At 38.8% G+C, this 22,396-nt stretch overlaps 1 protein-coding gene across 1 annotated transcript; it reads left to right on the top strand.

Moving 5' to 3' along the window:
• The first annotated feature begins 5,907 nt into the window (after positions 1-5,907).
• Positions 5,908-21,939, top strand: POLR1F (RNA polymerase I subunit F). The gene is given in 5 exon segments (XM_002915373.4): positions 5,908-6,213; positions 15,174-15,315; positions 18,762-18,970; positions 20,097-20,481; positions 20,483-21,939. Coding segments are annotated over 5 exon segments (1,071 nt in total). The 5' UTR covers positions 5,908-5,959; the 3' UTR covers positions 20,564-21,939.
• Positions 21,940-22,396: the final 457 nt, after the last annotated feature.

Here is a 22,396-nt window from a genome sequence, read left to right as displayed (position 1 = left end):
GGCTAAAGTGAAACTTTAGAAATTTAAAGCTCACAGTTGCCATCTGCTGACATATTTGTGAATTACATGTTGTCGGCATCAACCAATAACTGGTTGATGCATTAGCATCCTGTTCAGTTTTTTTGTTTCATTACCAAAATTCATTAGGCAAATTTTATTTTATTTTTTTTTAAAGATTTTATTTATTTATTCGACAGAGATAGAGACAGCCCGCGAGAGAGGGAACACAAGCAGGGGGAGTGGGAGAGGAAGAAGCAGGCTCACAGTGGAGGAGCCTGACATGGGGCTCGATCCCACAACGCCGGGATCACGCCCTGAGCCGAAGGCAGACGCTTAACCGCTGTGCCACCCAGGCGCCCCCATTAGGCAAATTTTAAACATGCATTTCCTGCTCCCCAAAACTATTCCCAAACTAAACATATTTATTTCAAACAATTAGTTTGTACTGAAGATATTTTAGTTATTCCTACTGACAGAAGAAATTGCAGAGGTACGTGGGTGGGTGGCTCAGTCCATTAAGCATCAGACTTTGATTCTGGCTTAGGTCACGATCTCAGGGTCAAGTATCAGAGTCTTGATTTTGGCTCAGATCATGATCTCAGGGTCGTGACATCAAGCCCCACACAGGGCTCCACACTCATTGGAATTCTGCTTGAGATTCTCTCTGTCCCTCTCCCTCTACCCCTCCCCCTTGCTAGCCTGTTTTCTCTCTCTCTAAAATAAATAAATAAATCTTAAAAAGAACCAAAATTGCAGATTTGTATATCAGTAAACATAGTTCATATCTAGAGTGAATTTTATCAATAAAATATTTAAAGAGGATACTATATTGAAATCTTTGTTTTAAGCTGAATCAAATGTTTATGTATATGAATTGCTTGTAAGGGTAGAATATTGAGGAGGAGCTAAAATTAATCATGCTAATAACACCAAAACAAAACAAAAAATTCATTCCCAGAGATGGGGCCAAGTTATGCTCCACTTTTTACTCATACTCTTATATGAATGTTCCTCTTAGGTCCAGGACTCTGCCTTGCTCTTCATTCAAGGAAGTTATAAGCTCCTGCTCCCAAGTTCAGCTTTCCAGCCTTCATGAGGCTGAACAAAGCATATTATTACTGATGTGCTGATCATGGACTCCAAAATGCATATATTATTGAGCACTTACTATAGGCCAGTCACCGTGCTTAGTAGGACGCTGCCATGATCTCATTTACTCCACACAGCTTCTCCACATCATTATACTTCTTCACTACTGATTAGGGAGTTGAGGTTTAAAAAGACGAGGCAAATTTTGCAGGGTTACAGAGCCAAGACTGACACCCAGATCACCAGACTCTAGCACCAGGCTCCCGTCAGCCCTGCCATATTGCGAATTGCTTTCTGCAAGACCCCCAGCCCTCACACTTCAGCCCAGATTGGTACTGCTTTGACATCTTTCCAAGCCTGTTAAAAAGGTAAAACTTATCAGGTTGATCTGATTCCCACTTTACCAGTTGTTTTTTTAGGCAAAGGCTAATTAAAATAAGCACCCTTTTTTTTTTAACTCTTAAAATGTCTTCCTTTATAATCTTTGGCCACGTGCATAGGAAAAGTGAGGATTTTTAGCGATTCAGGGCATGAGCTGTGGAATGAGTCATGCCTGGGTTAAATTCCTTAATTAGCAGCTGTGTATCCTTGGCAAACTCATTCATTTGCTCACTCAAGAAATACGTACTAGGGTTGCAGCTTTTTACAACACAGAAAGGATTGCTACCTTCATGGGCCAACGTTTTAAAATCTTCCCTAGGTTATAGTTTCCTCATCTGTAAAAACATACAATAATTGTAGTAAGTGTATAAAGATTCTGTGTTGGTGATTTGTATAAAGCACTTGTCATGGTGCCTGGCAGTTTTGTCATGAAGTTTAGCTATGATGATGGTCATGGTGGTGGCTGTGATGATGAAATCACTCATTCCATCAATTCGATAAAATCAATGCATAAGGCTGATGACACTCTTCTTGTCAAGACTGGTATTACTATTGCGGGGGTGGGGAGCACTTTTAAGGACTTCCAGTGCACATCTGGTATATGATAGAAGTAGAGACCAATCCTTTCTTAGGCAAAGGACAAAGTACTTCATTAGCATTTCATGCCTTGGATTGCACTACCAGAGTCTAGGCAAGAGGTCATGTTTTCTCTTCCACACTCTATCTTTAGCTCAGAAACATGCACAGCTGCCAGGAAAGCAAACCGACTCTAGCCCGCTGGAGGATGACCCACGTGGAGCCGCCCACACCTGACTACAGATGCTTGAGTGAGTCCAACTGAGCCCAGGCCAAATTTGTACTCACAGAATTACAAACTGAATTAGCGATTGCTATTAAAGCCGCCAAATTTGAGGATGGGTTGTTATGCAGCAAAAGCCAATTGATGCAATGGCATTTTTACCTGCACTGCCCTTTATATGAAACTATTTTGTGTAAACCTTTATACATAGTTCAAACTTTCTAATTCCATTTCTTCAGTAATGTCTATTCTAATAATTTCAGATTTTTTTCTTTAAAAAGAAAGAACTTGCCTAATAAAGCTACACATCTAGTAAGTGGCAGAGCCAGGATTTAGACTCACACAATGTAACTTTAGCACCCAGGCTCCTCACCTTGCGCTATATTAAACTAAGATTTGAGGCTATCTTGTAACAACCCAAATTGTCAACAATAGGAATCCTTTCCCTCATTAAGTTTCTACTCTTTAAAAATAGAAAACAATGCACACTCATTACAATAATATATGAAAAGTCACACAATTTAAAAAAGCCATTAACTAGCCCTCAAGAGCTAACTAATATTAACATACAGTATTTATACATCCAGATTCTCTTCTAATCATACAAATGTGCATATTTTCCATAAAAATCAGAGCATGTGGCACAATTTACTTTGTAACTGATTTCAGCAAACTACCAATTACTACACATTTATATTGCTCCAGGGATTCATTGATTGTGAGGAATAGAAATACACTAACATAATACAATGTGTATGTGTGCATGTTGGGCGAGGGGAGGTTGATGGTAAAGGAAAAAAAAGAAAGAAAGAAAGAAAGAAAGAAAAAAAAATCCAGAGTTGCAGGAATACTTTTCTTTTTGGGGGGGTCAGTGAACATGGAGACTAAGTCACATCCAATCTTCTCTCTTCTCATTATAGAAAGGGGTTTTTCTTAGCACATGCTTGACTTTCACTTGACAGGGCTTTTCATGAGACAGAGACCAGCAATGCCTGACTTCCTGTGCCACTTTGATCAAATTTTAGACAAAAAGAAAATAGCACAGTCCAACTATGGGCCCTTGATCAATTAAACTTCGTGAATTTGTGTGGGGTGGGAGATAGGTGGGAGGAATCTCATTGTACTTGTTTTCTTCTCTGGGTAGTAGGTCAAACAGGTTAATTTGGTAGAGTAACTCCGTAATGGTGAACATTTACATATAGGCTAAATCACCTTTTCACTCTTCCAAATCATGCAGATTTTGGACAGCAGCTAACAATCAAGCCAGAACTTTAAAAAACTAAAAAGTAGAGGGGCGCCTGGGTGGCACAGCGGTTAAGCGTCTGCCTTCGGCTCAGGGTGTGATCCCGGCGTTATGGGATTGAGCCCCACATCGGGCTCCTCTGCTATGAGCCTGCTTCTTCCTCTCCCACTCCCCCTGCTTGTGTTCCCTCTCTTGCTGGCTGTCTCTATCTCTGTCAAATAAATAAATAAAATCTTTAAAAAAAATAAAAAATAAAAAACTAAAAAGTAGAAAACAATTTTCTAAACCAAACAAGCAAATCTCTTATGAGCACACAAGGGTTATAAAACTATCCCACATTTAAAATTTGTGAAAAATCATTTCTGGGGTAGTTGATTTTAGGTAAGTTTTGTTTTGACTCAATTGTCCTGATGTCCAGCTTATTGTTTCTACTAAGTTGCTTTGGACAAATTGTTTTCATTCAATTCATCTTCAGAGAATCTTCATGCATCTTGACTGCAGGGAGAAGTTTTGATTTAACTGGGCTGGGGATGCTGTGAAGGCATCGATTTATTTTATTTTATTTTTGGTTGTTTATTTTTTATTCTTATGTTCAATTAGCCAGCATATAGTACATCATTCGTTTTTGATGTAGTGTTCAATGATTCATTAGTTGCGTATGGCACCCAGTGCTCATCGCCACACGTAAGGCATCAGATTTTAAAGCTCCCCAGGTGTTTTTAATGTGTAGTCAAAGCTGAGAACACTAAACAAAGGGGTCCTACATGGGCTTCTTGGAGAACTTTCCAATCAAATCCAGGTAAAAGCTGTTAGATCGCCTATTCATGGGCTTATGTTTATCACTGGGCTTTGGGCGCAGTTTCATCCTATTAACATCTCATGCTGAATTTGAAATCAAAGAATACTAGAGAAAGTGTTTTTTACTTAGCATATTTAAACTTCCTACCATTTCTATAGTGAGCAGGGTATGTACATTATTATCCCTATCTTACAGGCAGAAAAACAAATTGAGAGCGGTTTAGACTCTTTTTGCAGTATCTAGGGGAGGTGGAGATGTGTTAGAAGTCACACCACTAACTGCTATGCATTTCTCTTGGCATTTAGTGCAATGCTGTTGTGTATGTACATTTAGATCCTATTTCCTCATTAGATTTTGAGCTCTTTATTGCCTGTTATTTCATTCATTCATTCATTCACTCATTTCCTATGCATTGGCTATTTTGTTTTCTTTTGTGTTGAGTCATAGAGGGTTGCAGTGGTGAAAAAGACAGTTACCATGGTTCCTGCCTTAGTGAGCTTGGAGTCTGTCAAGGAACAGGCAGATCAATAGGCAATTGATGGTGGTAATTTACAAAAGTGGGGAAGCTAATCCCCCATCTTGAATTAGATGGGGGCTGGGAAGACCGGCAGAGTGGTAGTAAACTGCAGAGGAAGAGGATGCAAAAATCTAAGCTAAAATTTGACACATGAGTACAGTTTTCCCATTTGAGAGAAGTCACTATGCTTCCAGGTAGCAGGAACTGATGGAAAAGAAAGGGAGCAAGGTGAAAGTGAATCAGTGAGCAGGACTGGTGGCTAACAGATAATGTAAAGTGGGGAATGTGATAAACGAAACTGCTGTGCTCGCAGCAGACCCTAATATGGTCTTGTAAGTAACTAAGAGCCCTATTAAGGAATCTGTGTCATCCTGAGAAAACGGGGGCTCCTATGTGGACAAGTCATGGTTGTATTTGTGTTTCGGATGTTCCCGAGTGTCCTCTTGACCATAGGGTTAAGCTTTCAGAGGCACTTCTGTAGCTTTGGAAGTGAGGACAGACAGAAGTATCTGAATAGACTGATATTTATGCTTGCGACCCCGCAAACCTTGGGGCTGATTTGGTATTTGAGGGTACAAGAGAGCCTCTAAGGATAACAGCTGAACTGAGCCATTTGGAAAGTGGTGTTAAGATTTCCTGAATGAGTTGTTACAGAATGAACAGAGAATCCAGACGGGAGAGACGATGGGTTTATTTTAGGAGGTGTTGCATTTGAGGCATCTGGGCTGCTTTTTAGGATTGGATTCCCTGCAGAAAATATATTCCCTAAAATTTTAAAGTTTATTATTATATTGTCCACACTTGTAAAATTTACTACTGGAAATTATCAAAGGGTAAGCCCTATTAAACCTACATACTAAATCCAAAGATGACCTTAGCGAAAATAAAGGCTTGCCCGCCCTGAAGAGAGGAGATGGTGGCGGGTCTTCTTTGGAGCATGTTTAACACGTAAGCACGGGCTCCACTGCGAAAAAGTTGCTGCCCTCTGCTGGTCAGAGGTGCCTAATGCAACTGAAGGAGAGAAATTTCCTAGGGGCGTGCTCTCTGTTGGATGACGTAGAATCCGGCGTCGTGAAATAGGCGGTTGTGCCTGCGTCAACTGTGCGCGCCGCGGGAAACCTGACCAGCGACATGGCTGCGGGTTGTTCAGAGGCTCCGCCGCCAAAGGCGACCTCTGAGGGGCCGGTGGTAGGACAGGCTGGCGTCTTGCCTTGCCTAGAGCTGCCGACTTACGCGGCCGCCTGTGCGCTGGTGAATAGCCACTACTCTTGCCTGGTGGCAGGCCCGCACCGAAGACACATCGCTTTGTCGCCGCGTTACCTTAACCGGAAACGCACCGGTATCCGGGAACAGCTAGATGCAGAGCTCCTGCGCTATTCCGAGAGGTACCAGTCTCTTAGTCTTTTCCTCTGCCGCGCCGACAACGCCATAACGCAGCCTGCCACCCCTTTTAAGCACAGGAGGGGGTGGTGGGTGACGTGCTGATGGCGTAGCAGGAAAGGGGTGAATGGGAAAGAGCGCCGGCCACCTGGAGCTTACTAGGCTCGAGGCGTTCTGGAGTCTTCATCCGGCCCAAAACAATATCTCCCTAGTCGGGATCTGTACAGAGTCCATTTTATAGGCAAGAAGGGAAACGTAAAGGTGACGTGAATTTTGTCGGTGGAGGGGGTGGAGAAGCTTGTTCTAGAACTGGCGCGTAGGGGTAAGAATAGACCAGGAGTCTAGAGACCTGGGAGGCCCAGTTCTGTGTGTTTGACATTGGAAGTTTCGAATGCAGTACTTAAATTCTCTCTCGTTCTATAAAAAATTGCACATAAAGCATTAGTCCAGTTGTTGATTTGGAAACCATGAAAGAGCTTCTGTTGTTTATTTTGGCTCTGGTACTTTCGCTGGGTTTTTTGTCTTGGACCTGATCATGGATGAGGAAAGTACAATTTTGTTTTGGTTTTTAAGAACAGTTTAGTCTAACTGGCTTGTCTGTTGGGTTTGAAGGTGAAAAAACTTTGTGGCCCATTTAAAATTAATATATTCAGAAAAAACCTGTAGTTACAAAAGTGGAGGGTCAGAGGGAGGGAGCATGTGTACTTTAATACTGCAGTAGACTACTTTGCCTGAAAAGCAGGGGTTCTAAAACTAGGACGAGTGGAATACCTAAGGAGTCCTTCTTGCTCTTCAGGAATTTCATGACCCCCTCCCTCCCCTCTGGTAAATTTGCAGTCCGGTTTTCTTGGGTAAAGTATCCAAAGTGTTTACTTTCTCAAGGGATTCTGAACAGGTTAAGAATCAAGCAAGTCTGGAATGTACAGCTTACTCCAAGCACCAACACACTTGTTGTGTGCCTATTTTGTATACCAGGGACTTGGGACTAAACACACATACACACACCACCACCACTACCAAACAAGATCCCTGTTTCAAGAAACCGTGAGCTCTAATAAAGATAGAAATGTAAGCCAGAAAAATCCAGTGAAGTGTTAAAATTTGACAGAAATCTAAAGTAAGTTACATTAAGAGGAAGAGTAGTGATATTAGGATCTTTGAGAACAACTTAATAGGAAAAGGGTTCTTTGAGATGGTAGTATTCCAGGCAAAAAAATGTGGCATAAACAAATGGATAGCAGATATAAAATAGACTGCTTTGGTCAGAGAATTGTTAAGTACTATGTAACTGGAGTAAAACTTAAGTTAGGGGAAAAGACATTGCATGCAGTTGGAGATGAGGGCAAAGACAGCATGGGGGACAACTCAGGATGGACATTTTTCTCTTTCCTTCCGGTCTGCTAGGTTTGTTTTTGTTTCCCTTTTTCCGTTTGCTTAAGCAGGCTTAGCACTTCATCCTCTTGGTGCCCTCCAACTCTGAAATCTGGTGCACTCTGGAGAGTGTAGTAAATGTCTGATCTCTGGGACAGTCAGGTGCACAGTTTAAGAAACCACACTTGGTTGCATTAGCTAGTGAGTTAAGGGGAGAGAGACTGGAGACATGGAGACCAATTAAGGGATTGTTAAAATTGTGCAAGAGAAAATGACTGGAGAGTATGGATTTGAGAGATTTAAGGATATAAAAATGGTCATAAAATCTGGGAAGAGGCCGTGTTTGATATATGTTAGCACTTCCTGGAACCAGTCAGTTCCTCCACTTGACAGGCTAAGGGGAAGTGTCCCCAGTCAGAGAGCCATTACACCAGAGATATAAGGAACTGATTGAATGATATTTTTTTTTTTTTAAAGATTTCATTCATTTATTGAGAGAGAGAGACAGCCAGCGAGAGAGGACACAAGCAGGGGGAGTGGGAGAGGAAGAAGCAGGCTCATAGCGGAGAAGCCTGATGTGGGGCTCGATCCCATAACTCCAGGATCACACCCTGAGCCGAAGGCAGACGCTCAACCACTGTGCCACCCAGGCGGCCCTGAATGATAATTTCATTTACTGAATGGGATAGTGTGGCCGTGTGGAGCAGGCTGCACTATGAACAGATGAGGACTGCCCACTCTACACCCTCTCCTCCCCTCACCCCCATTACCACACTGGGGTACCCCACTACCCCATTGTGGTAAAGACTGACGTATTCAGTGCAAATAAAGCAGCACATGTCGAACTATGCATTTCTAATTAGGGACCACTCATTGAACATATCAAGATATGTAATGTCAGTCGATCATTTATCACATATAGGTAGGTTTACAGACTTTGGGGCCATCCTGTAGGATCAGGAGGACTTGCTTCACTTTAAGAAATGAGGAAAGGGGAGTGTTGGGAGGTAGAGGAGGGACAATAAAGCATCCCCCAAACTGAGAGGCACTTTGAGATTGGAAAATGAAGCAGTTGACTCCATACCATTCACACGGAGTTTTATTCTGGGTAATTTACTGACAGGGGGGATTGGGCAGGTGACGATCCAGGCATCCACACAGCTATTCTCCACAGTGTCTGGACCTTAGTTCACATTTACAGAGTGCAAAGGGATGTTTAGAGGGCATTGTGGTGGGGTCAGAGGTCTAACACTTACCAGACTTTGTGGCGCCACATGTGCTCCAGAAGGTGGGGGAGGAAAGTATGTTACCCCTTCTAGTTATCTAAATAACTTCAGGGAAGACCAGAATGAGCCTTCCCACATTGTGGTCAGGACGCCTTAACCTCCAGGGGGCGTGGAATCCGTAGTCCTGAGGGATGTCATCACCCAGACATGAACAAGATGGAGGGCTAAACATGGGGTCAGTATTGTCAGCATTCATGCGCTTTACTCCTAACATCTATTTGGCTTGTACAGTGTGTATAGTATACATGCCATTCAAACGTGATGAACTTAGAGCCAGATATTGGGAGTTGGGTTGCATACCTACGTCATGGCAGTAATATAAACAGTAACATGAGGTTACTATGCTTATAAGACAAAAGAAAATACTTAGAAGTATATAGTTCCCCAGTGACCTGGTAAAGAGGTGAGTCAGTCATCAAGTGGATGTGTCAGCAAAAGTGATCCTTTCCACAGACACAGCCATCAAAGCAATTGTGAATTTCAGCGTAAGTGGTGGCCCACAACAGGGTGACACTTCCTGGGGCAAGAAGGAGGGACATCAGCAGTGTGGGGCTGGGTTAATAAGACAAGTGTTTGAGAGTCAATAGACATGGCAAATATTCATTTGGCAAGAACACAATATCTCTGTTTGGTTCCCATACCACCATGGTCTTACATCATTTCTCATTCTTGAATGACAGGAATGACTCCAGCTACTTCCTGCTGAAAAGGGGCATAGATCAGGATTGAGGAATGAAATTGCCTTGCATCCAATTGCAGATAACCCTTAATATTAAGTTGAGCCCCCATCCTTCATAGAGGCATTTTTTGGTAACTCTAATGTATGGTCTTAGTATCTTATTCCACATTTCATAATGAGGTATATCAGGTCAGTTCAGTTAAACAGTTGTCTCATTTTAGGAGGTGGTCCTCCAGGTGAGCTTTCAAAGTCAGGTGTGTAAGTGTATAAGTGGGTAAAAATCCAGATATTCGAGGAAACTAGAAGAATTCAGGATCCAGCCCGGTGTTACAGGTAAACAGTAAACATTCGACAACAATTAATTAGAACTAGAATCTAACACCCATAAAGGTACATTACTGAAACAATTTTTTCTCTCCAAAATCACCCTCATTTCCATCAGCAATAGCCAAATTAAGACTAATTTGTTTAAAACAAGTCCATTTTTAACCAGTTTGGCCTAAATACTTACTAAGTACAAGAGTAGTGACTGGTTGCATATATTCTTTCAGATCTGCTTTGCTGGAACATCTCATAAGGAATTTCAGATTGAGCTTTTAGCAGCCATTCAAGGCTAAGAGCCAAGCCAAATACTTGCCAAAGACTCACTTTCAGCACCTTAAAAGATCTGATTATTTCTTCACTTTTTGGGGTCCCCAAAATATCCTGATGTTCCTGAGCCTGTCAGTAGGTACCTTCCTTGTTTACCAGGTAAGGCTCCTGGGAACCCTGTAAATAAGGTACCAACTATGCCAGTTATTCCAGGGGGCTTCATTGGCTCCGTAAAGTCAACCTTAGTTCCTTAAACCTGTCTGGTCATATCTGAGTCTATGCATGTCTTTCTCAAATAGGACATTCCAGTCAAAGCCTTGGTAATAGAATCAGTCTTTCTAATGGTGACCTGTTAAGAGATTCTTAGTGAAGTTATGCAAATAACTATAATTGCCATGAAGGTAAGAATACTCAGAGTTTCTGAATTCTGGAGGAATCAGAAAAAGATTATTGTTAAATCCTTAAATCCTGAAGAGCAAACATTAGAGAACCAATGTTGTTTCAAGCAAGGGTCATAAAAACTATAATCATCTTTGATTCATTTAGTCTCATGTTACTAATTCCTTTTCAGTTTGAATAGTTTTCCCATTCTCAGTAATTCCTACGTGGCTTAGTTTTATGATCTTAAGGGTATCAGAAACCTGTGTTTCCCAAAAGTCCTCTCTCTGGTTCTCCTTGAAGATGAAACACATTTGTAAGAGCATCAGAATAGTAACTGTAAATGACAAAAGACTCAAAAAAGGCCATGGTTAAAGATCATATGAGATTTCATTATAGGGCAGTTGACAAGGAAATCTGATTATTTCTGTGATAGTACTTCAGTAATCAGAATTACAGGTAATTGGGGCGCCTGGGTGGCACAGCGGTTAAGCGTATGCCTTCGGCTCAGGGCGTGATCCCGGCGTTATGGGATCGAGCCCCACATCAGGCTCCTCTGCTATGAGCCTGCTTCTTCCTCTCCCACTCCCCCTGCTTGTGTTCCCTCTCTCACTGGCTGTCTCTATCTCTGTCAAATAAATAAATAAAATCTTAAAAAAAAAAAAAAAAGAATTACAGGTAATGATGTTGTACCAGGATATATTAAAACTTGAGGAATTTCACAGCAATATAATCTAAAAAGATTTATCATCACTTATCTAACAATGCTTCCCATGTAATTTAACATAACCAAATAATCCTTATTAGTTAAAAAGACTTTTTTTTAGAATTTGAATTTTGGGAAATTCGTTAAAAATATCAGAAGGTTTTTAAAGCACACGCTTAGGGGTGCCTGGGTGGCTTAGTCGGTTAAGCTTCTGCCTTTACTGCAGGTTGTGATCCTAGGTTCCTGGGATCAAGCCCCACATAGGGCTTCCTGCTCAGGGGGGAGTGTGTCTCTCCCTCTCCCTCTGCTTGTCTTCCTGCTTGTGCTCCCGCACCTGTGCACACACTCTCTCTCAAATAAATAAATAAAATCTTCTAAATAATAAAGCACATGCCTAAAAAGGACCACAGATCATTACAAAACTTAAAACTTAAATACTTACTTAACCTAGATGGCAGTAAGAGATTCTGAAGGCAAATACAGAAGGTTACATAGTTGTTAGCAAAACTTAGCTTTTTTAGTATTGAGAAGATTTAGATTTACTAAGTAATTAAAGACCTGGTAGCAAACTTTGTTTTTTCTGGGCATATAAAGGAAAAACCTTTTACATTTTTCTATGAAGAGCAGACCAATATTCCAGGGAAACCTTGCCATTTTAACAGAGTGACCACACAGGGAAAGCACCCTTGAATTTGGTGCTACAAAAGACTGCTCTGGCTCAATTCAAGCCCAAGGTGGCCCTAGACTAGCCCACTAACAACACAAGGCCCAAACCCTGCATGCACACAAAGGTAAAGAGAGCCATTGCAGACAACTGGACTGAAGGAAAACATGGCTCAGCCACAAAAGCAGGGCACACACAACACACATAAGAGACACCCCTGAAGTGCCAGTTTCTGATGAATAGGAAACATAGCACAGCCGGACACCTGAGAAGCTTTTGTTGGTGGGCTGGGCCTGCAGTTAGACCAGATGTCTGTCTCTCGTCCATTGCTGGGGCTGCAGCTGGATTGGTGTGGGCTGTTATTTTCCCTTTCCCAGGAGCAAGTGTCCCTTTGGAGTGGTGCTGGCCCGTTGGGGCTGCATGTACAGTGCAAGGCTTGCAGCACTACTTTGGATGGTCTTCAGCCAAGATGTGCAGAACAGGGAAGCTGAGTGTGCTGTATACGGTGCTGGCAAGATCTGTTACTTTGGTCTGCTATGGGAGGGGAGCTGAAGCAGCCTGGGAAGACTTCTGCAGAGGCCTGGAGAGGGTGGATCCACAAAAATCTGTGGCTGGGGCATGCTTTTAGCAAGCTAGGTGGAGATTGCTGTGCTGCGCTAGGTCCTGTAGCTGTCCCTGTATTTAGGCTGGGGGCGGGTGCTGGGAAGGGAAATGGCACCCACAAGCTCTTTTGTTCTTGGAGAAATCTCCCAAAAGTTCCCTGCCTCTCCAGCCCGTGCTCTTGAGATTATTAAATAAATCTCCTTCCTGTAATACCCCAGGCATTTTTCAAATTGCTGCTGCTGAGCTGTATGTTAGTGGGGCTACTGGTTGTACTGTCACTTTAAGGGCAGGGACTGCATTTTCCATCCCCCTCCAGCCCCTTAATGTTTTGAGGCTGCTAATTTTTAAAGCCCTGGGTGTTAAGCCTTGTTGATTGTTTAAAAAAAAAAAAAAAGCAGGGGCGCCTGGGTGGCACAGCAGTTAAGCATCTGGTTAAGCATCTGCCTTCGGCTCAGGGCATGATCCCGGCATTATGGGATCGAGCCCCACATCAGGCTCCTCCGCTATGAGCCTGCTTCTTCCTCTCCCACTCCCCCTGCTTGTGTTCCCTCTCTCACTGGCTGTCTCTATCTCTGTCAAATAAACAAATAAAATCTTTAAAAAAAACAAACAAACAAAAGAAACTGGGGAAGGCAGTCTCCTCAGGTTTTCAAAGCCAAATATGGGGATCTGTCTTGTCAGTGTGGTCCCCCAACCTGGGGAGCCTGGGGCAAAGTCTTCTCCCCTCCCCTCTCTGCACTTGCAAGGAGTCCCTCCCTCCCAAGGTCACTCCCCCTCTTTGGTACAATCTTTCAATAAGCGTAAAACGTTTATGAACAGATCCAAGTTTATCCTTACTTTTTCTGTAATAAGACAAAAGTAGATAAACCTGTGTTCAGTAATCAATATTTTCAGTATTTTATTTGGAAAAAAATTTAGATGTCCAGTAAATGGTTTCTCAAAGGTTTGATGGATTTACACAAATCCTTTTGGGCTTAGGCTCTTTGGTCACATTCCCTAGTTATCAATTTTGAACTCTACAGAACGCAATACCTTTCTCTTATAATAAATAGTTTGCGTTACTAACTTTACTATCATGAAAACACATTTTACTGTGAATTGAAACCTAAAGGTAATATAACCTACCTACACAATTGCAAAAAAAAAAAATCCGAGTGCTCCAACACAATACCATAAAATGTGTTGCAAGGTGATAATGCTCAAGCATGACTATGTGGGAAGACTGAAGTAATCTGACTTCGGCCCTGATCCCTAGAATCGTGAATGTGTCTGTTACAAGGGTGGATTGATGCAGGGGTTTTGAGTTGACAACTCAGAGAACACATACAGTGTCTCCATTGGTGGAATGCTTTTCTGGAAGTAATTGAATAGTTCTCAGTAGAATTCCCTACTTAATAATCTGCCCTTGAATTTGCTACTGCATTCCTGGAAATTTTAATGTATATTGAGATGATGCAGACATGACTTTATGTTGGTGTGTGTGTATGGGTACGTGTGTATATATAAACATATAAGTATATATACACATATATATTTTGATATCTATCTGTGTAGAGTTAGATTCTATGTCCGCCTATTTACAAATCTGTTTGTTCCTCATTCAGAGGTCATGTAGACTTCTGGGTTTTCTGTGCTCCTAAGACTGTCCTAGTGATGCAGTTCTTGCTTGGGGAAACACATGCAGAAATTAACAATTGAAAAAAAAATGCTTTCTGGAGTAAGTCCCTGAGTTTATGGTCGTCTTGATTTGATAGTTGTTTAAGTTCCTTTCTAGTGGTTCCTGGCTGTTTTGTTTAAGCAACAGCTATTAGGGATAAATTCTTTTTCTTATGCTATGTGAGTAGTTTCAGAAATTTAGTAGAGTTCAACAAAAATGTTCTGTGCTCTTACGGGCCTTAGAGTAGTGTGTGGAATGCAAATATACACAGATAGTCAATAAAATGAGATCAAGTTCAATGATGATGCTGTGCCATGGTCTTCTAGGAGTGGAGGAGTGATTTCAGCCTGGCCTTGGGGAGTCTGAGAAGTTTTCTTGAATAAGTAGTGGGTGTAGTAGTGGAGCCACCAGATGTACCTCCTTCATAGTTAAAATTTCTTAAGTACTTGGAAATGACATTTTGAAATAGTAGTTGCCCCCTAATCCTGTCATACTATGTAGACTAAAGTGGCACAATCAGTTCTTAATAAATAAAACTACATATTTCATTTATTAACATTTCTATTTATTACTAGCAGTTGGCAGTTTGAGGATTTTTTGCCCTTAAGTCATTGGCTTTAATATTCAGGGGCTTCACCTGTGACTAATACTTCTCTTACTGTGGGCCATCTAGTACAGAAATTCAGCAATGGTGGATAATACCCAAATTGTCTTGATTCAGTTACACTCAGAAATAGAAACATTTTTCTTGCAAGTCTTTTTTTTTTTCCCCCCTCATTCTAGCATGACTAGAATTTAGATGCATAGCTACTGCTCATGCATAATTGGACATTTTGTTTCTGGGTACCTATCTTGAATCATTTTTAACTTAATTTATTGGAACCATTTGGTGGAATTGAATTACTCAAGTTGTTAGGGATTAATAATATGCTATTGTGTTTTGGCATGTGTGGTTATATAGTTATTTAATCAGTATGATAATAGCCTCGTTTAAAGGAGAATAAAAATATATTTTTTTCTTTTTTAATAGCCTTTTAGGTGTCCCCATTGCATATGATAACATCAAAGTAGTGGGTGAACTGGGAGATATTTATGATGATCAAGGACACATTCATCTTAACATTGAAGCAGATTTTGTTATTTTCTGTCCTGAACCAGGGCAAAAGCTTATGGTATGTATTTATATATATATGTATATATATATATTTTTAAGCTTTCTTTGTATAGTTGTATAATAATGTAATTTGGAAAATTTTAAAAGACTTGGGAAGCAAATGGATTGCTATTTTTGGTTTCAAAAAAATTTAAAGAAAAAAATTTACCCTCAGTTCAATGTTGGTAAGTTCTTAAACTCCATTCTCCTAAAACTCACATGTATGTGCAGAGAATGTGTCTCAGAATTTATTCTCTTCTTTGGATAGCACCAGAATGATCTTAAGTGGTTAAAAAAATTATTACTTCTCAATTATACACAAATAGTTTCTTTATAAAGGATTCAAATCATGTAGTAATCAAAGAGGAGCTGAAAATTCAAAGGGTTGTGAGCCCAGGCAGGTAATGAAAGTGAATGAAGGATGAGGTCAGGGCACCTATAATGTGCCTTGGGAATGAAGGCCCTGTGGGGTAGGTCTTTTAGTTTTTCAAGAGAAGCTGGAAATACAGATTGATGTGAGTTGACTAAACTATATCCCATTATGCTCTGCACTTGCCTTTCTCTCCTACCAACAGTTCTGGGTGTATGCATTGTTACATATATATATATATATGAATATATATACACATTTTTTAAGCATTTCTGATTTTTTGTTAATCATTTAAGAACTATTAACCCTTTATTGCTAATAAAATACAGGTCAATTTTACTTTCAAAATCTATAAGGCATTTCTAATTTTAAAAGGTTTTTCAATATCAAACTGGTAGGAAGAGTATCCTGGGGCTGCCCAACTGAGATCCTACAACCAGTCTCCATACCAGTAGTATGGCTGTAGTGTAGTTTTTCTTCTCTAAGAAGGTTGGCAGTAGATTTGTACTAAAAATTTCCACACTTACCTGCTATATGTAAGTTACTGTAAGTGTACTACCATACTATACAGAAAGTATGAAATGACAAAAATCAGTCCTTTTACTCTTTTCCCTACAATAAGGTCCAGTCGTCAAGTAAATTTGGATAGTTCAATTTTTTTTTAATATGAGGTATAATTACATACAACAAAATGCACATATCATAGTGTGCAGTTCAATGAATTCTGCTAAGAGCATATATACCATTTTGTTTTGGAAAGAGCCGCATGCCCTTTCTGGGTCCATCCTCTCTATTCCAGATATAACCACTGTTGCGATTACATTTATTGTAAAGTTTTTTTCATTATACAGTGTTTGAAAATCTGACCTGTTTAGCTCAACATGTTTTTGCATTTCATCCATGCTGTTTGGTGTATTGGTAGTTTTTTTTCATCGTTCATGGTATTGAGTTGTATGAATGTATCATAATTTAATTGCCCATCTTTATTGATCGATATTTGGGTTGTTTCCAGTTTGGAGCTCTTATGAATAAAGCTGTGAATGTACATTTTCATTTCTCTTAGGTAAAAACTAGAAGCAGTATTGCTAAGTCACAGGGTAGGTGTTTAACTTTATGAAACACAGGCTAATTTCCCATTTAGCTGTACTAGTTGCTCTGCATCCTTGCCAGCATTTGGTTTTGTCAGTCTTTTGATTTTACTTATGGGCATATACTAGTTTCTCATGATTTTAATTTGCATTTCTCCTTTGAGCTCTTTTTCATGTGTTTCAGTAAGGGGGCTACTGAAGTGCTTTGCCCATTTTTAATTGGGTTTTTGTATTTTGAAGTAGAATAGTTCTGTTTATAGTCTTCCTACAAATCCTTTTCAGATAAATGTATATGTGAATATTTTTCCCCAATCTGTGACTTGTCTCTTAACTCGTAATGGTATCATTTCAGAAACAGAAGTTTTTAATATTAATGAGGTCCAATTTGTCCTGTTTTTTGGTTACTGTTTTCTGGATCATGTGTAAGAAACTTGCCTACTCCTAGATTATGAAGATAGTTTCTATAAGCCTTGTAGGGTTTTTTAGTCTTAGCTTTTCCATTTAGTTCTATGACTAGTCTTTAATTTTTGTGTATAAAGTAGGCCCTTGAGATTGTTTTCTTATTCTTAACAGTTTTGTTCCAGAACTCTATATTGAAAAGACTTCCCTTTTCCTATTTCTTAATTTGATTGATAGGCTTTAGTGTTTTATAGCAGTTTTAGATGTACAGAAAAAGAGTTGAAAATGCCTCTCTTCATTCTCCCACCCCAGCTCACAGTTACTCCTATTATTGACATATTGTATTAGTGTGATAAATTTGTTACAGTTGTTAAGCTGATAGATACATTCTTTTAAGTCTAGAATTAAAATTTTCTCTGTTGTGCATTCTAAAACCCATGGAATGTACAACACAATAACATTTGTCCCCCCATTGCTGTATTCTATAGAATAACTGGGCACTGCTCTAAAAATTTTCTGTATTTTACCTATTTATCCCTCTCCCTTCTGCTCTCCTCTTGAAACCTGGCAACTATTGATCTTTTTTACTGTCTCCATAGTTTACCTTCTCCACAGATTCGTATAGTTGGAATCATATCATGTAGCCTTTTCAGCTTGTCTTCTTTGACTTAGCAGTATGCATTTAAGGTTCCTCCAGGTCTTTTCATGGCTTGATAGTTTTTTGGTTTTTTTTTTTTTTTTTACACTGCTGAATAGTACTCCATTGCACAGATGCACTTTAGTTTGTCCATACCATCCACAATGTACCACTGGGAACACCAGACTCCTGATAATGACAGCAAATGAATTTTCTATGTATAAGGAGTTGCTAACATTAAACAAGGCTGTATATATGTTAATGTCAAAGTTTAAAATACATGATTTAAAAAATTTCAGATGTTCATTTATGTATGTTATATATGTTGACTCTTGGAAAAGAAAACTAAAGTTTTTAAAACTTTAATTTTAAGCTTAAGATCATAGAGCACTTAGTTTGAAGCTTCTAAAAATGTTACTGTGATTCAGAGTAGCCATTCTCAAGATCTGCATATGAAGGGTAAGCTGTCTTCTGATATATTGCTTACATCACGCTAAAGTTAATTATTAAAGAATGCTCTTTAAGCTTTGAAATTCAGACTGTTTATAGAAATATAATGTGGATCCTAGTTATAGAAAGCATATGCTTTCTGCCTTGAGGTCTTTTCACATTTAGGTCATATCAAAGAGTATTTTCTGCTTGGTTTTAATATGGTTATAATCTCTTCCCCAGGGAATCCGGTATTGGGAGCTGAGGAGTTTTTAGAGGTGGGAAGAGTAGTTGTTTATCGAGTTAGGCAATTGATATGCAATTACTTAGTAAAGTTTGAGCTTTCTAAAAACTCTACAGTGTTCTAAAATGATGGTTTAGTATAACATGTAAATTTTAATTGAAAAACTTTTTCCATATCAAATTATATCATAGTTTGATGTTTTCTCTTTGAAGATCAGTTTGAAGCTTATAAAGTTTTATTTACGTTTTAAACTCTTTGGATTTCTTGATGTTACCTTTTTTCCCCCCTTTCTTCCCAGGGTACAGTCAATAAAGTGTCTTCCAGCCACATTGGCTGTTTAGTACACGGGTGTTTCAATGCCTCCATCCCAAAACCTGAGCAGATGCCTACTGAGCAGTGGCAGAACCTGGAGATAAACGTGGGTGATGAACTAGAATTTGAAGTATTTCGTTTGGACTCAGATGCTGCTGGAGTATTCTGCATTCGGGGAAAATTAAATATCACTAGGTCAGTTCCTAATCACATTATTTTAATTTAGATACTTAGTCATTTCTATTTAGTTCTGAATTTAGAGCACATAAGCCCCTCTTTTAAAATAAATTTTATTAGAATACTTATGCTTCTAAACCATAATGTCACTGTAAATAGGAATCTTAAGTGCTATGACAAAGCATTGAATATTGTAGCTCTACACATCTAGCTAACTGTTCCGTATTTTACTCAATTTTCTAGTTTAATTTTTTTAACAACCAAAAGATCATATTGCATAACTATTAGCCTTTTATTTTTGCACAGTTGAAGCAATCTGTCATTTTGCCAGGTAGATAATTTCTGAATTTCTTTGTATTGAAATTCTTTTAAGAACTACTGTCATCTTGAGCTTGGTTCCATGGGAGCCAAGTTTAATGGAGTGAAGGAAAAAGAAGTTTTGGGAATATTGCTAGTGTTAATTTTTTTTTAGATTTTTGCCTTGATTTTAACAAGAGTACGGGTTGAAAAGTTTTGGAACAGTTTTCCAATAGAATGTTCTGTGATGATAGAAATGTGTGCTATATTTGTGTAGTATTAAAGTTACATTTGCATAGTATTAAAGTTACCTCATTGAAATTACTTAGTCATATGTAGCTAATGTTACTGTATAGGACTGCAGTTCCAGAGAGAGGGCTACTTCAGTGATCCTTGTTTTTATTTTAGTGTTAATATTGCTTTAAGCACGGTTAAGGGGAAAAAATGAAACGAGGATTGAGAGAGTAGGTGGAAACTCCATTAATTTCATAGATAATGGAAGTATACATTTTATCACTTGTCAGTTCTTTTGCTAATAAGCCTGGGTATTGTGATGTTTATTGTGACCAAATTTTCCTAAACCAAACCAAAATTTAGAAGCTACATTTTGACAAAATTTGTCATTTTTGAGTATCAAAACAGCCTGGAAGAAGTACTTTGGAAAAATTTTAACCTTTCCCAGACATTTTAATGGGCTAAGGGATAACAATAGAATATTAGAAATTTATGCCATACTTCTGTATCTTGTACTGCTGTCATTTAGTAAAAAAAAAAATTGGTATATTCTTGATCTCATTTTATTCTTTTTTTTTTATTGCTATGTGAATTTTTTCAACTGTTAATTTAGTTTACAAACCAAGTGCTCTGCAGTTTCTGAAGAAGTAACAGAAACTGGCACTGAAGAAATTATTGAAAAACCTCTCAAGAAGAAAAAGAAAAAGAAGAAAGATCCAGAGTCATATGAAATAGAAAATGATAACAGAGAGCTAGCAGATTGTGCAGATGCCACAATGAAGAAAGAGACAGACCTACAGATTGGTGATGTGAATAGCCTCTGGAACAATGAGCCAAAAAAGAAGAAGAAGAAGAAAAAACACCAAGAAGATCAGGACCAGGATCCTGTTTTCCAAGGCAGTGACTCCAGTGGTTACCAGAGTGACCATAAAAAGAAAAAAAAGAAAAGAAAACACAGTGAGGAAGCTGAATTTACCCCACTTTTGGAACACTTACCTAAAAAGAAAAGGGAAAAGTAATTTTCTTCAGTGGATTTTAAATATTCAGCTTTTTAAAGATTTAGATACAGGAAATGAATAAATGTGGGAATGGTATGAAATGCTTGTGTATTCCCATAGTCTACAAAACAGGAAATATTTGATTAGGAGTTTTGGGTGCTTATTAAAGTTATAATTACTGTCGGAAATACCAGTATTATTAAACTGCCATTTTATTGTATACAGAATAAAAAGGTAAGAGCTACTCTCCCCAATCTTGACATTTTCCCAGATTTTACATTCTAAATAAAATTATTTCTATACTGTGAAGACTGGCAAAAGGACTTTGTAATATAGTTTTTCATATCATTAAAAAATGAGTTGGATCTTGTTTTTTTTTTTTTTTTTTAATAGGTTTGCCCTTTAGTCATAGTATTACCTGTGATTTTAGGTTTTTTTTTTTTTTTTTTGGTCATGGCTACTATGGTGTTTCTGTGGTTCAACTTAGAATGGTTTGCCAAAGGAGTTCCTGAAGTCTCCAGAGCTCTTAAGAACCATGCCACTATTGACTGTGGTAGGAAACACTGTTTATTATTCCTTCCTTCCAGATGGAGGCTGAGAGAGGAGGCTGTTTCCTTGTATTTATTTGTGCCTCAGCCGTTCTGCTTTTTCTGTGTTTGGAGGAGCAGAATCTGATTAAGACATGATAAATGCCATTTATCCTAGTGGGGGAATTTCTCAACTACCTTTTTAAAAATTAGATTAAGTTACTAAAAACTGAGAAATTTCATTAAGAAAATGTGGACTAGGTTTTTCTTGACCACTAGAAAACAGTGAGTAATGAAATGACAAGCTGGTTCAGGCTGATAATCAAAGCATGGCCACATTCATTGATTTAACAGTACCTGACCATGGCTGTGTGTAACACATCTAAGGAAGGCTGTAGTTCCTTTCATTATGGAGTATCATTGGAGATACAGATGCACACACATAAGGAAATACAGAAAATTAGTAATTCTGATAAATACTAACAAGACTGTCTACTCACTGTTAGCTGTTGTCAGTATCTGTAAGTGGATGAACGGTTGAAGTGAACTTCACATGGCAACTCTTCTGTCCCCATTTTTCTAGTATCTGATGTAGCTGGTCTCACTTGGTTAATATTTAAATTCTGCTAGTAGTATATCCTGATCCTGTAATGGTAAAATGTAGAATTTGGGCAACAGCAGATATTCACATGTTTGTCCCCAAGTAAATTAGTAAAACCAGACAATAGAAAGATACAGACCCGTTTCTTTTTCTACAATTTAATGTGGGTATTGAGCCCTTAAAATATGACTAATACAAATTGACATGTGCTATCAATATAAAATTAGAGATTCTGAACATGTACAAAGTATGTAAAATATCTCAATTTTGTATATTGGTGAAATTCTATTTTTGGTATATAGTGTTTTAAATAAAATTTATATTCTGCTTTTTTCAGGGTTCTTTTTTAGCTAAAAGATTAAAAATGGTACATGAAGCTTACTAGTATTTTGTTGAGGATTTCTGCATTTAGGTTCATCAGAGATACTGGCCTATAGTTTTTTGGGGGTTTTTTGGTAGTATTTGTATATGATTTTTGGTATCAGATTAATCTTTAATAAAATGTCAGCAAACAGTATCCAAAATACATTAAAATCATTCACCACAATCGAGGGATTTACTCCAGGCATGCAAGTGTGGTTCAGTATTTGCTAATCAGTCACATGTTACATCACATTGCAAGAAAGGATAAAAACCATATGAGTTCAGTAGATGCAGAAAAATCATTTGGCAGATACAACATCCATTTGTAAAAAAACACTATAGGTTTAGAAGCAACATACCTCAACATAATGAAGACCGTGTATGAAAAACACAAAGCTGATCTCATAGTCAATGGTGAAAACTG

This window comes from Ailuropoda melanoleuca, chromosome 1 (assembly GCF_002007445.2).
Source record: "Ailuropoda melanoleuca isolate Jingjing chromosome 1, ASM200744v2, whole genome shotgun sequence".
NCBI classification, from domain to species: Eukaryota; Metazoa; Chordata; class Mammalia; order Carnivora; family Ursidae; genus Ailuropoda; species Ailuropoda melanoleuca.
Note: the sequence above shows the minus strand (reverse complement) of the source record. Positions and strands in the feature narration are given on the sequence as shown.